Here is a 14,830-nt window from a genome sequence, read left to right as displayed (position 1 = left end):
CAGGAAAAGAGCATCCAGCTGCTCGGCTAGAGGAGAAAAGAGCAAAGGCAGGGAAAGAGAGAGAGGGAGAGAGCAAGAGGGAGGGCAGAGAGAGAGAAAGAGAGAGAGGGAGAGAATGGCACACCTGACATGTGACATGGTAGCGTAGATACGGGCACATCACAGGGCAAGGCTTTTAATTCACTGTAATTTATGCGGTTGTGTGGGGCCTTGTGTGTGTCAGCCTGTCAGAACTGCTCGCATGATGCAGCCAGACAGCTTCTCATCCAGGCCCTCAAGGTAGCTCACATAATGACACATAAGACATACTAATGATGTTTGCTTCTCTTTCTGTCTCTCGCTCTTTCCCTGTCTTTCTCTTGCTGGATATTTCATACAATGTTTCTTCTATTCAACTTAGTTTTCTTTCTTTTTCTTTGTGTGTGTGTTTTAGGGATGGCGAGGTCAGGGCAGAAAGAAGGAGAGTACATCTGTCCAGTGTGCGGGAAGAACTTTAGTCAACCCAGTCATTACCGCACACACATGAGATCTCATACAGGTAAGAACCCTTTCTTTACAGAATGGATGATTCCATGATTGAGGTGCCATTTGTTTCCTTTTTAGTGTCCAATCTGTGTGCATGTTTCTCTGTGAATGTCTTAAAACATGAACAATAACAATAAAGTAGAATATTTACTGCCTCCATTCTATTGTCAATACATTCGAAGTTGGAATGAAAATAATAAATTCTCAAAAATCTCATTCTATTTGCAAGCAAGTAAGAATGCAAGTAAAAATCTGATGCCTGAGACATCCTTTATCCATGGGTCGTCTGTCATAGGTTATAAAAAAATACATCATCGTTATAATTATAGTGTATTTTAATTGTATCCCTAGTTGTATTTAGTCACTCAAAACTTTTGTCTGAAAACGTTCATTCCTATATTCTAAAATATTCTAAAATCCTATATTCTTGTAAATTTCCTGAATTTAACAAAGACGAAAATCATTTTTGCTGTAAATTTTGTTGCCTGCGATGTTTTAACAAATGTCCGTAATATGTCGTTCTTCATTGTTAACACTTCTAAAGTTTGATGGTACCGCAATCATGGAATATCTTTTTAAACTCACAGACATGGACGATGCATACATACTGTACACTGTATGAAAATGACTTTCCATCTGTAAACAATGAGTCATTATGCCTCGAAATTATGAAATCACCTAAGCTCAAGTCACCGAGGTCACGTTTCTTTGTGTCTGGGTGTAAATGCAATGCAGTTGTGAGTGATGTCTCTGTCCTTGGATGAGCTGGCTTACTTTTGTTTCACCTCCAGAAACCAAAAACCTGTGTTTGACTTATGTGGGTGAGCTGAGGTTTCACTAATCTGACAAAATATCCATCAAAGTGTAACAGTACTACCAAGCCAAGCTACACAGGACATCTGTAACAAAGTACATTCATATTCTTCAATAGCTATATGAGTTTTATTAATAGAACTTATGGAGATAAGGGCATACTTCATAGTGCTAAGAACACAACTAAAACAACCAATTCTTAACAAGCTCAAGAGTACGATTGTACTCTGAATGCAAGAACTGATATTCAGCGATGTAACCTTATTTATATAAAAGATCCATGGAGTTTGCATTGGGATGCTGAGGAAAGATGAGTTATGAAATATCTGTTGTGTGTTCACTTTAAAACAGGTGAACAACTGTGGAAGTGGTTTAAAAATCTTTGTGAGTGACTTTTTTCCTTGCTCAGACTTTAGAAAAAATCTATAAGGTTTTGCAACAAAGTCCAACTGAAACACAGAACCTTTCAATAAAAGAACAGACGTCTGTTCATTCATTTAGACTAGAAGCACTTGGGCAAGCAGGCAGCACAAGAGAAGTGTGAGTTCTTTTAGAAGAATGTGCGAAGGTTGCTTGTGTTAGCCAGCCTGATCCCCAGTGACAGAGGCCAAATGCTACATTATACAGAAAGAGGCTTCTCTCCACGCATGGAGTTATAATCAATGTCATCAGTGATTGCTTGCTTCAGTGTTAGTGTCCAAATGAAATGGGGCAGGGGCCCCAGGCCTCCATTAGCATATGCTAACTCTGTATGTCAGACTAAATTGGTAGTTTCAGCTCACTGTCTGCTGCTTCTGCTGCACTAACCGGTGATGCTAATCTAAGGCTAATGCTGGTTGAGCGTGAGTCTCTTGCACGGCTGTCTGGCTGCTCTTAAAGAAGCTCTTTACTTTAAAATCAGTATTTTATTTCGGATTCAGAATGTAAATCATAAATGTCTTACAAGATGGCATCTGTCGTTTATTTAAAGAAGAATCAGCCAAAATCGGCAAAGTACTTTAAAATCATGAGGCAATGGATTTGCAGTCTTGATTCGTGAATGGAAAAAAAAAAAAAGCAAAAAACTGCCAGATGGCTAGTGCAAGGGCTGACTTACTAATCTGAGCATGTGTGATGTATCTGAGGACACTGTAGCAATGAAAATGCCAGTGTTGTATTATTCATATTTGAACATACGACAACACGCATTTGTCAATTGCAAAAATGACTTCCATAATCCCGTATCGTGTTTATTCTAGAAAACCGCTAGGCATCTAGCTCAAAGAACTAGAATTCTATGTAGCTGAATATTGTTGACGCAAATCCCATGGATGCAAAATACTTTAAGAAGCAATTATAATTTTCAAAAAATTAATTGCAAATAAATATATAAATAAATAAACAAGTTATCAAATTTGCTTTAAAAAACAAACAAAAAAAAAAAACAGTTGAACCAGCAAAATTTATGTTCTGGCTGTAAAACCTGGCACTGGGTTGATGTTTTCCTAGCAGATGAGCAAATAGATCATCCTTGAACAAACCCAATAAAATTGCCAAATTCCTGGTATAACGCTTAAACTAATTACCTAACCATAATCTAGTCACAAAGGAATACTCACCAGTTCACCCTGACAGAAGCTTTAACTCATCTCTACTAAAGGAAGGAAGGAGCCTTTATTTGTCACACATAACATTACAGCACAGCATGTTTGGAAGCTGGGGTCATAGCACAGGCTCAGCCACTATACAGTGTCTGGTGCAGATAGGGTAAACTGCCTTACTCAAGGGCCCAATGGTGGCAGCTTAGGGCGGTTGAGCTTAAACTCCCAAGCTCCTGATCAGTAATCCAGAATCTTCACCACTGAGTCATCACTGCTTAACCGATCTGCTTAATCAATCTCACCCACACCTTAGTAGAGTTGTCATTACCTTCCAGTGACATTTTGTAATTAATTTAGTTGTTTCTCAAATACAAACAGATTAGTAACTACGGTGGCCCTGGACAGGATAATTTGCTGAAGAAGAATGAATGAACATGGCAACCCCCTGTGCAAGCAACCTGCTGTGGCCACTACTCTCCCATGTTAATGAACTTGGCCTTTTTTTTTTTTTATCTCCCTTGAGTTTCATATCTGACCGTTTGCTCCCATCTGCATATAAGACGAAAAACACAGTCCTGCAACCCAGTCCCAATACACACCTTTACATGGCAGTCCAATAAACACATACAGTATACTCATGGGTTTCCAATATGACCTTAACAAGGGTATTGTCCTTATCCATTCATTCTGTGACAAGTAAACATTTGGTTTGTCAAACAAAAGGTCTGTGTTAGGGCTATTTGATGCTGTAATATTAATCTGGTAACAATCAGACCTGCAGATAAAGCTTGTGACTTCTCATCCAGCTTTGCTGGTTGTATAGCAGGCAAGGCAGCTACCAAGATTACAGATATCAGACCAAACCAGGGAATCATATCAAAGGTCAGATCATACAAGGCTACTGCAAGTTGACATTACTGGGGTGGTTTTACAGGGCATAGCCCCAAAGTTGAATACCACCGCCGTACAAGCGGGTGGAGGTGGCCCGTGTAAACCTGCTGCGAGGTTGTCCCTATGAAGTCGAATGATCAGTAAGCATTGATTTTGCAAGACAAAGTCTCATTATCCATGTCCATTAACCATTATAATTGTTGTGGCAGTTGTAATAAGCATACTTGACTTTTTCCTGGTTTTGAAGGTGTAGCCAGTTGCTTTATAAGGGTGAGCATGAGGTAGTCATCTGGCTTGTTTAGAAATCTATTCAGAATGGACTTTGAATAGCCTCAACCACCTTGTAAATAAAAGCGGTGCTAGAAACAAGCTGGAGCTTAGGATTAGAAGGATTTCTCAGCAAGCACAATCCCTGGAACTTTCAGACTGGGTAGTGGTCTCCAAAGATCCATATATTAAATCATTTGCATAATGCAAAATTTAGCCCTAAATTGAAGGCAGAATGGAAAGATAGTTGTCTTTCTTTTATTTCCTTATCTCTCTTACCTTTGCTTTTCTTCCCTGTAAGATCATTTCCTGGTGACATTCCTGTTGCAAGGACCTTCTAAGTGAGCGTAAATCTGACAATGGACATGGTCAAATGGTAGCTGGGACATGGTAACTGAGTGGATAAGACATTAAGTCCAATTCAGCTACTAAGCTGTATAAATGAAATACATCTCAGTTGCTTTGAATAAAGGTGTTTTTTCAAATTGGAGAAAATTCTTCAACGTATCTAATTGAATTTTAGTTCTTTGTTCGTGGGGTACCATCCAGTTAGGAATATAGAAATGACATTGTTGCTTTTAAGTTCATTCATAAATGATCTCTACAAAAATCTTAGATATACTGGCCTTGAAATCTTCTTGAAGAAACATTTTAACCTGGACTTTTAATCAGTGTGCCTTAAAAATGAGAAGCCAAGCTGCAGTTGTTTATTTATTGATGTAGCTTGTCTTGTTAATGCGGTAATCTGCCTTTAGAAAGACATGTCCCTCTTTTTTAGTTGGATTGAGGACATCACATCATGGGCTTTAAAAACAATATTAGACACTGTTAGCTATTGAGACAGGAAAAAAGTAATCATTATTATGACTACATTGACTATCAAGACATGATCTGATCCTAATCATGTGACATATCGTGTACGGATGTCCCTGACTGGAATATTGTATTAGCACTTGGTGCATTGACTGAAATTCTGACCTTTAAAACAGTAGGGAAGGCTGATCTTATATGCATATCACTGTGATATGCCATATTGTCTAAGACAATGGCAATGAAATGATCTAACTTTGGAAATAAATAATATAGAGTGATAGCAGATGTTCCTTAAACATTATCCATAAACATGTTTAATATTATATGTAGAGATTTAACTTCAATGAAGATGTCTCGTCTACCAAATCACATTCAAATATGACATATGTCTACTTCGCCATGTGTTCTGTAGTCAATAAAGCAATAGGGATATTTGATCATTGCTCGGGCATGGTCTGCTTAGGATCTAGACTCAATCTTGTATTACAGCCTTTGGGGGACCTTTTTTTTTGGTCCTTCTGGCAGTTCCTTTACAATTCTTTTAAAAGATTCCATCTAGCATCAGGTTACAGTCCCACAGGAGACTAAGGTCTCATGCGAGAGTGTGAACACTAACAATATTAAGATTGTGGGTTGAATGGGTGGCACCATCTGGTTTATAGTACCAGAACAAACACAAAATATTCAGCAAGATAGTCTTACCCAAGAGAGGGAACAGTGGCATTACCTAAGGAGAAGTATATACAAAAACCTTACTAAACTAGGTGGTGTATTAAATAGCTAATTCAGCATCTAACACCAAAAAGAATACTAACTAATACATTAGGCTACACAAAAAAACACAAGCCGTCAAACCAGGTGTTACTTTTACCTGATGCGCATGACGTGATGCTCATCATATAATGAAATGATAAAGAGATCTAGTTCTAATGTAGAATAGGGATACAGAGGGTTTCTAGTAGCACCATTTGGAAAGCTTGAACCATTAACCATCCAAAGAACTTCAGAACCTGAACATTCACTATCATTTATAGTCACAGTATCATTTATTCTGTCATTGATACCAAGTGTTCTGCGTAGTCTTTATTGTCGTGTGTCTAAGGTACATCTGCCATGGCGAAACTCATTTTATAGCCCAAGAAAAATACTTTTTTTCATGTTTGAAGTTTTGTTTTTAATTTTTAGCACTTTGTGTTCTTAGCTGGCCACCTTCTTCCTGCAGACCTGTTAGAGTGCAATGGACTCCTGGGAGTCCAACCTTTACAGAAGCCCCCCAACAAGTATGTTGATTTTTTTGTTTGGGGAGGGTGTGTGTGTTTGTGTGTGTGTGTGTGTGTGTGTGTGTGTGTGTGTGTGTGTGTGTGTGTGTGTGTGTGTGTTTTCATCTAGACTATTAGTACCATCTTCTACATTCTCCACTGTACCATGGGCTGTGATGTCGCTTCAGCTATTATGTGTGATTGCTATGACCACCAGTGCCACACAACTTTCTAAAAATAAACAGGTCCCATTGTGCCCGGTATTCTCTGAAAACTGGAAGGACAAATGTATTGTGTCTGCTTTAACAATAAGAGATGTGGCCTGCTGCAGCAAGGGTGCCTTCCTTAATGAATTACCCCCTTTGCATGTGTTGCATACGACAAATGGTAAAATCAGGGAGAGAGGAAAGGTCAAATTAAATATGTATTCTAGCCTCTATGTGATGTACTGACAATAACCTTTAATGTAATTAAGTGGGTTGTGTTTTGGTCGGAATTTCACTTTATTTTCCACTGGGGAGCCAGGGCCGCTGCCCTGGGAGGAGTGCTCACTCTGGCTCAGACCTTATCATGCTGCTAGCGAGACTCAGATAGTCTTGATTAATAGTGTCTGTCTCCTTTTTTTTTATAATACGTGATTTATGATAATGCCCTCTTTTTCAGCCTCTCGGAATGACAATTATTTCCTAGTGGGTAATTCATTCATTTTTCAAAAATAATAATATGGAGCAAATGAATGGCAGACTCATTTGTTTTGCTCAGGTGTGGGGGGATATTTTTATGCAATTGCATGAGGATAACGCAGTGCATCAGTCTAATTAAGCAGAGAAAAGCAGGACCAAGACAATTATACCTCTTCCGATGCTCTGTAAGAGATGAGCAAAAGCAAAAGCTTAGGTGTGTGCACACCTGTCAAGTTTTCCTCTCAGTGAAAACTTCATGTGCCCAGACTTTCAACATCCACCATCGTTATGACGTTCTATGGCTCAGGGGAAGGTAGGCAGTGATACTCATGTCTGTGGGTTTCTGTGTTTCTATGAGCAGCTGACAGAAACAGAAAACAAAAGGCTGACTTCCCCTTAGGGGGAACAGTCAACCGTCTCCATATGGCATGTCATCAGCTCATCAATCATAGCTATGGCCCCTCCTCTACCCCATGCGCTCCCAACCTGCCTCTGTTTTCTTCCTAAAAAAGGAAAGTATCACTTTGACAGCCAGCTCACCGGCCAAAATCTCTCTCGCTGCTCGCAATGTCTCATCTTGACTCTGACCTCGGACTGCCCTTGTGTGTCTCTGTTCCAGGTGAGAGACCGTTCCAGTGTCAGTACTGTCCCTACAGTGCCTCGCAGAAAGGCAACCTGAAAACCCATGTCCAGACTGTACATCGGCTCACCTTTGACAATGCCCAATACCCTGACAGGAGGCTCCACCATGCCCCATCTGTTGACCACACACACCCTTCCAGTCCCGGATCATCCCACAGAGCGACCACATCCTGAACAGGAAAACCTCGGCTACACGGGTTAAAGAGGAGAACATGTCCATCCAAAGATCTGTTATCTCCTCTGGGGTAATGTGTTCATAGACATACCCAAGGAGGATAGATTTAATGAAAACACTTAAGTGTATATATTGTAGTTGTTCAGTAATCTTTAGTTTCAGGTTCTGTGCCAACTGTAATTGGAAGCCGGTGTCAAGGTTTTTTGACATGTGGAATTCTAAGTTTCTTTGCAAACCAAACCAATGTTTCTAATATGCTCCAATTTTCCTTCTTAACTCATTTCATACTTGACCGAAATGTTGAACCTGACACAAAGTACTGTAGGTTTTTATGCACTGTCCTGAATTATCATCAGTGGATCCCTTAAAAATGCTGCTTCCTTACAAATAATGGCCAGGATGATGTTATAAATTGAAGTAGTAGCCTTAGCTTGTGTGCTTGTGTGTCCATATCTTTCACTCCTCAGGACCTCAGTTAGATAAAATTCCAAAGTCTGTATTATGGATAGTATAATTTTATTTTATTTTATTTTTTGTAGATTACTTGTGGTACTTCTAGAGAACCTGCAGGTTATCTCTCTGGCATTATACACACAGTATGTCATTATGATTTCAGATACCATGGTATGTACAGTCTACAGTAATAAAGTTAGCATTCGTTAGTTGTCTGTTGGTAGAATCCATCAACAAAATTCCAAGTCAAAACCTTGTGCATAAGCTAAGAACCATTAATTGTCCAACAAAGGCATCAAGAATCCTTCAAGACCCCTTTAGAAACCATGTATTAACAGTGTGGCAGTCATTTGAAAATTGGTGAAACTGGGGCATTGCCATCTCATGGCCCCAGGGTTCCTGGATCAATCCTGGGCTGTGGTTACTGTCTGTATGGGTTTTTCCATTCATTTGTTCTCCCCATTTTCCTTTGGGTGAACAATTTTTTCCCCCACCTCCATAAAAAGTACAGGTTGGTCATGCAAAGGTCTAGAATCCTGTCCAAGGTGTACTGCAAATCCACAGTCCTCTTCTCTTAGGATTAGTAATCTTCAAGGATAAAGTCCTTACTGAAGATGTTTTGGTACTTGGTACATTCTTAGAAAAATGATTCTTTGAGGCTTCATTGGATAATTAAGGTTTCTTAGGTTCCAAAAAAGGCATGTACCTACATTCAACCTTTAAGGGCTACACCACAGGGACAACCAGAAGAATCCTCAAGGTTTCTAAACGCTTCACCACAGGAATTTTATCTTAGAGTTCCCTAATTCATGGAAGTCTATGTCTTGTAAAATCAGGGCCAGTATTCTCAAAACAAATTAAAACCTACTCTTAACATTACTGGGCCCAAAACCAATTTTTTTTTTTTTTTTTTTTTTTTAAGATCAAAGGAATGTGTAGAAATGTCTTATTTTCTGTGATGTCACAAAGAAAGTCAGGAAACGATCCATTTTTAATATCGTTTGTGTGATTTACCCTAGTTTGATTTTCTATCTATCATTTCTGTCATTTTCTTTTCTAGAGTTATGTGATTACCATTAATTGTACCTTAAAATCTCAAAAAGAAAAAAAAAACATCTGATGGCACATAAGGACTTAAAGCCATGGTAGATTTTTCCCCCCCCCCCAATATTCAAGTTGTTGCTAGAGGACTTAATATAAATGTACATAACTGCAATGTTCTGTTATTAATTCAGTTTAAATTATTGCATTATAGAAATTAGCTTAATAGCTCTGATCAGATCTATAGATCAAGAGGTAGCGTGTTTTTTAACGCCTTTAAAAAGCTTTAGAATGCCATATTTTTAGATGGTAAATACTTAAAGCAAGGAAATTCATGGCCATATATTTCTATGAATGTTGAATAATATACTTAGGTATTTACACATTTAGTAATACACAGTTGTGCAAGTTTGAATACGTTCATATATTTACAGTAGTCGACGGTGAACATTTATCTTGATATTTCCTGATTGCAATGTATATTCTGAATCTGAATGAAGGAAAACTCACAAAAAAAAAAAGTAAAATAATTGCTAGCCATGAGGCATCCTGATAATGTTATCCAGGTTACACTCCTATTTATATATATATATATATGTTCGTCTGTCAATTAGTTTTATCTAAAGTGATAGCAGCATATGAAGTTAAACATACATTTTCCTACACACAGTGATCATGTGCATGCAAGCAAAGTTAAGTGATGAGTGACAGATTAAAGGAAAACTTAACATGATGTGTGTTAGTAAGGAGTCTGGTCTACACGATCCATCAGAACAATTTCAGTATAAAAACTAGAGTACAAGGAGCTGGGAGTTGTACTACAAGGTTGAACTGTTTTATTTTATCACTAATCAAGAAGATTAACATTTTATTTCCATCAAACCTGCTGAAACAAATGCACCAATGTTAAACTGGAAATTAGCTGAATATCAATGCAGCAGTCAAACGTGACACACTAAGTCATATTCTTCAGTTCGGTCATGCTAGATAGTCAATAAACACAACTGTCAACATAAATAGAATAAAAACGACTTTTTAAGAGAGTAGATGATACACAAAACTAAGCTAAGGGTTTACTTTGGTCTGTTTTAAACATATTCTAAGATTATAAGAGTTATCACCTAATAAGCACATGCTCAGGGTTGGAATCTAGTCAGAGTTTTTGTAGCCTTGAAAATTCAATTAGAAAACATACACAACATAATCTTGTTGTGTTGGTATATAAAAAAACAAAAAAATAAAAAACATGATTTCACATGTCAGGATATCTTTGTATTGATCTGCAGTCACCCACAGCATGTTGTATCATATTCTCCAGTTTTTCCTTTAATTTGTCACCTGCCCCTCTGTGAGGTATTGCTGAGTGAAACCCAATAAATCAACGAATCTGATTATTTGAACATTTAAGCAACAAATGATCCTATGCTGAATTCGATTATTTCTTTGCTGAGCTAAAAACCTAGATGAATTAGACCAGAATGTAATGAGTGAAATAGCAGCTGTTTGAAAATTTGGATTCAAATGTTTCATTAACAGTAGTTTTTTTCCCCCTCGATTTTCTTTCTTATATAACATTCTTTTGTGCTTTTTAGTAGTAGTCATCCAATGTGTGGATTTTTGTGGTATGAGTTTGTGTTTGCCAGATTTGTTTTTCCATAACTTAATGAACTACACAAAATTGTCAGTTACATGTTTGGATTCATTCCATCACATATACACTGTCCATTATTTAAGTTTGAAACCTCCCGAAATAAAGTTTACCTCTAATATTTCACATCTTGTGTAATTACTGATTTCTGTCCTGAATTATTTGCATATTTATTTCAATTCTTATTTAATTCTGAATTATTACTTCACTCAAACTATTGTTCTTTTTTTATTTGTTTGTTCATTCATTCTAGGCAGGGTAGCAAGGCTTTCAGAGTATATCCCGGTAACGCTGGGCCCTGAGGCGGAAATACACCCAGCATGAGACACCCATTCATCATAGGATTCCATGCACACACAAATTCACGCACTCATTCACACCTAACGCCAACTTATAGTAGCAGGAGCTGATGGAATATTAGAGAATAATAATTAGATTTATTGGGCTTTTCAATTTAATATTACACAAGTCCTACAAATAAAACAAAAGAGAACCAACAAGAACAAAACACACACACACACACACACACACACACACACACACACACACACACACACACACACACACACACACACACACACACACACACACACACACACACAAATGCAGCTCAGAACTACATTAATGGTACAGACAGGCAGGCTTAATGAAAAAATATTGACAGTAGCAAACTCAAATAAATAAATACATAAATACGTAAATAAATAAACAACAACAACAGTGATAATAATAATAATAATAATAATAATAATAATAATAATAATAATAATAATAATAATAATAATAATAATTATTATTATTATTATTATAATTATAATAATAATATCTTCCAGGTATTATAAGATTCCAATACTCTTTGTAATATAATATTGGTGCGAGTGTAGAGGATGCCGAGGTTAGCTGGAAACAGATGATTCGCTGTGGAGACCCATAAAGGAAAAAGCCAAAAGTAGAAGAAGAAGACTCTTGGTATATTATAGGATTGTCCAAATACAGTAGGAGGTACAAACCTCATAAGTTTAACTGTTTTTAATACCTAAACACATACTGTTTGACCCCACAAGATGCCTACAGCCTACAATTGGACTTGGAGAGGAAACCAGCGTTTCATTTAAATTTACATTTCTAATGGCTGCTTACTAAAGTTACAGAATAACACCTGGCTGTCTAAAATAAATGTTATAGGTTGTAGTTGTTAAACCGAGGGCTTAACACAGAACATATAAATCTACTGTGAGTTCAGAAAGAAAGATATTTAACAAGGTCTAGACATGGGAATTTGTGCCAAATAGCCTCAGGTATTATAATACTTTATAGTGTTGAAACAGAATGTAAAGTATAACTGACATCCGGTGTAACACTGGCCAACTATCTAGCAGTTTGCCAAAGCCTTGTGACATATATTAAGCTTAACTGTTGATCTGTTTCATACTGGAAAAAGAGATTATCCACACTGAAAGAGCTGAAAAATTGGGTATTAGCAAAGCCGCCTCTGTTGTACTCTTCAATATGTCAAGTCCTATAGTCAAGCGCAAACGTTTGCATAACCTTAACTGAAAATTTAAAGTAAGTTTACTTTTACAAATGATTATTTACAAAAAGTTACTTACAAATAATAATAATGTTAAGATATTAGTGAAAGTAGCAGACAACAGAAACACAAAGGTTTAATTCCCTTTCTGCTGTTATCATCACACTTAAATGTTGGCCTTGTTCACACTGTTAGCACAAAGATGTTAAACAAACCCATAAAGCATACCTGTGTCAGATATCATACACTGCCTTCTTCATTGTTCTAGAAAATAAGAAGATCAGGGAAAAACTCATTTTTGAAATAGTTTTTCTGTGAAATTTTGTTTCGAACTGTATTTGTTATTTAAAAAAAAAGATTAAATGTAAGTCACTCTATAAGATACATATATAATAGCTCTATATAAGAGCATTCACCAAATGCCATAAATGTAAATGTAAATGTTATAATATATTAAATATAATAGGTTATATTTTTTCCCTTAAAAATAATAAGCTGTACAGTTAGTGACTAGTTATTAGTACATAAAATCTTAGCAAAATCTTTCTTTCTTTCTTTCTTTCTTTCTTTCTTTCTTTCTTTATTCGTTTAAGTTTAACTTAACTTTAACTTTAATTTTTTATTTTTTATTTTTTACACAATTATTTCCAGTTACAAACTTAACCAGTTTAAGTAGTGAAGATATGAATGGTAAGAAGACACATCACAGCGTTTGGAGAGAGTATGATTCACTCCAGTTGGTACTAGTTCTGTCCCAGGTTAGAGGTCAGAGCGAATCTGGGGAGTTGTCAGAAGTAACTAAGGACATTGTTGGCGCTGTTGAAGGAGAATAGAAGAAAGAAGGGAACACGCACCAGGCCCTGATCGCCACGCTCGACAAAAGGCCAAAGGAATTTACAACACTTCAAGTGTTCCCGACACCCCAACAGCTTCGGCGGCTGAAATATGTAAATACGCCACTAATCAAACGATCTGGAATTGCAAATGCCACAGAGAGGTCGTGACCCAGAGCCTTGCTAATGGAGGGTTTAGGGCATCAACGGAGCAGGTTGGAATGACGGGTACCGCGGGGTTGAGAGCGGAGAGCGGACCCCTGGCGGACGACCTCTGCCTGCAGGCCTCTCACTACGCTGACAGTAATGAATGGAGAGAGCTGTTTATGAATATCAACGATTATTTACACCCAAACAGCTGAGATAGGGAACGCTAGTCATCAGGGACGTGCACGCTCACTTCACTTTAGCTCACCTCACAGGCCTGCTGTCAAATATGAGGCCAGTAGCCAAGAGGATGGTGCCCCAAGTGAGAGCCTTTTTTTTTTAAAGTTGATGCACAGATTTTACTGGTTTCAGAACCAAACATGCACGTTACATCCACTGAAAAAGGCATTTTATGTATATATATATATATATATATATATATATATATATATATATATATATATATATATATATATATATAACCTATATATATATATATAAACCTAATATATATATATATATATATATATATATATATATATATATATATATATATATATATATATATATATATTATTTAACAATCAAACTAACTTTATGTCCAACCCTGGGTATATTTGTAGCCATCTAGCAGTCTTACCGTGTCTTTTTTATGGTTTGCGAAGACTCGTGACTCATATCGGCATAGAAGTGAATTAGGAGGATCTAAAGTATGCTAATCAGAAGCTATTCGCTTGGCCCCTGCTCTTAAAAGCGCAAATGGTTCCCAGGATATCCACTGACATTTAACATCGCCTACACTAATTTGTGTTTAATAGGCAAAAAGTGATTAGCATTAACATTAATGACATTTCATACATTGCCATCCACATTTTTTCTTACTGATACTTAACTAAAGCATGTGGCAGAAAGGATCCCAGAGCTTAAACTAATGCTACGCTTTTGGCGTTTAAAAAAAAAAAATCCTTCTGTCGCTAGCAATGCCAGCGTAGTCTGTTTAGGACAATGACTGTAGAAGAAAAGCTATCCAACAATAAGAAATACATTGTATAAAAAAGTGTAAATCCTGTAGCATGGAGCTCAGAGTATCAGGCTGACATTTTAAGGAACAACCAGTGCTCTTCTAGTAAATGCAAGAGAGGATTAGCATGCCAAGGAGAGCTATTTCTAGAGCATCTTTAATGTAAGCTATAGATTTGGGATGTAAGGCAATTTCACTATTAGTATCTGTATCTGCTCCAAATCTTTGTATCTGTAACTGCATTTAGATTTCAAACTGAAGTGGATGTGTCCCAAACTGGAAAAGGTAGAAATGCCATCATCGTCTCTGAACTCTGACTCTGATACTGTACTTCATCACTCCAGTCAATAATTGGTCTGAGCTACACATGTGTCTGAGACGTTTTTTTTTTTTTTTTTTTTTTTTGGGGGGGGGGGGGGGGGGGGGGGCTGTTTTATTGTGTTCTTGCTTGCACAGTTATTATTTTTGTTTGAATCTGCATGTGATATTTCAGAACGAAGGTAAAAAG

The 14,830-nt window shown here is 37.1% G+C and overlaps 1 protein-coding gene across 5 annotated transcripts in view; it reads left to right on the top strand.

Moving 5' to 3' along the window:
• The window catches only part of znf516 (zinc finger protein 516), a 42,434-nt gene extending 31,518 nt beyond the window's left edge, over nucleotides 1-10,916 (top strand). For 4 of the 5 annotated variants that reach the window (XM_027175861.2, XM_047807897.1, XM_047807895.1 and 1 more), the window contains exons 4-5: nucleotides 434-538; nucleotides 7,451-10,916. In XM_027175861.2, coding sequence (XP_027031662.1) covers nucleotides 434-538; nucleotides 7,451-7,647 — 302 coding nt within the window. In that variant the 3' untranslated portion in view covers nucleotides 7,648-10,916. Of the gene's footprint in view, nucleotides 1-433; nucleotides 539-6,090; nucleotides 6,170-7,450 lie in introns of all 5 variants that reach the window. The other variant, XM_047807898.1, reaches the window with a different exon arrangement.
• Nucleotides 10,917-14,830: the final 3,914 nt, after the last annotated feature.

This window comes from Tachysurus fulvidraco, chromosome 24 (genome assembly GCF_022655615.1).
Source record: "Tachysurus fulvidraco isolate hzauxx_2018 chromosome 24, HZAU_PFXX_2.0, whole genome shotgun sequence".
NCBI classification, from domain to species: Eukaryota; Metazoa; Chordata; class Actinopteri; order Siluriformes; family Bagridae; genus Tachysurus; species Tachysurus fulvidraco.
This window is presented reverse-complemented; position numbering and strand designations above follow the sequence as displayed.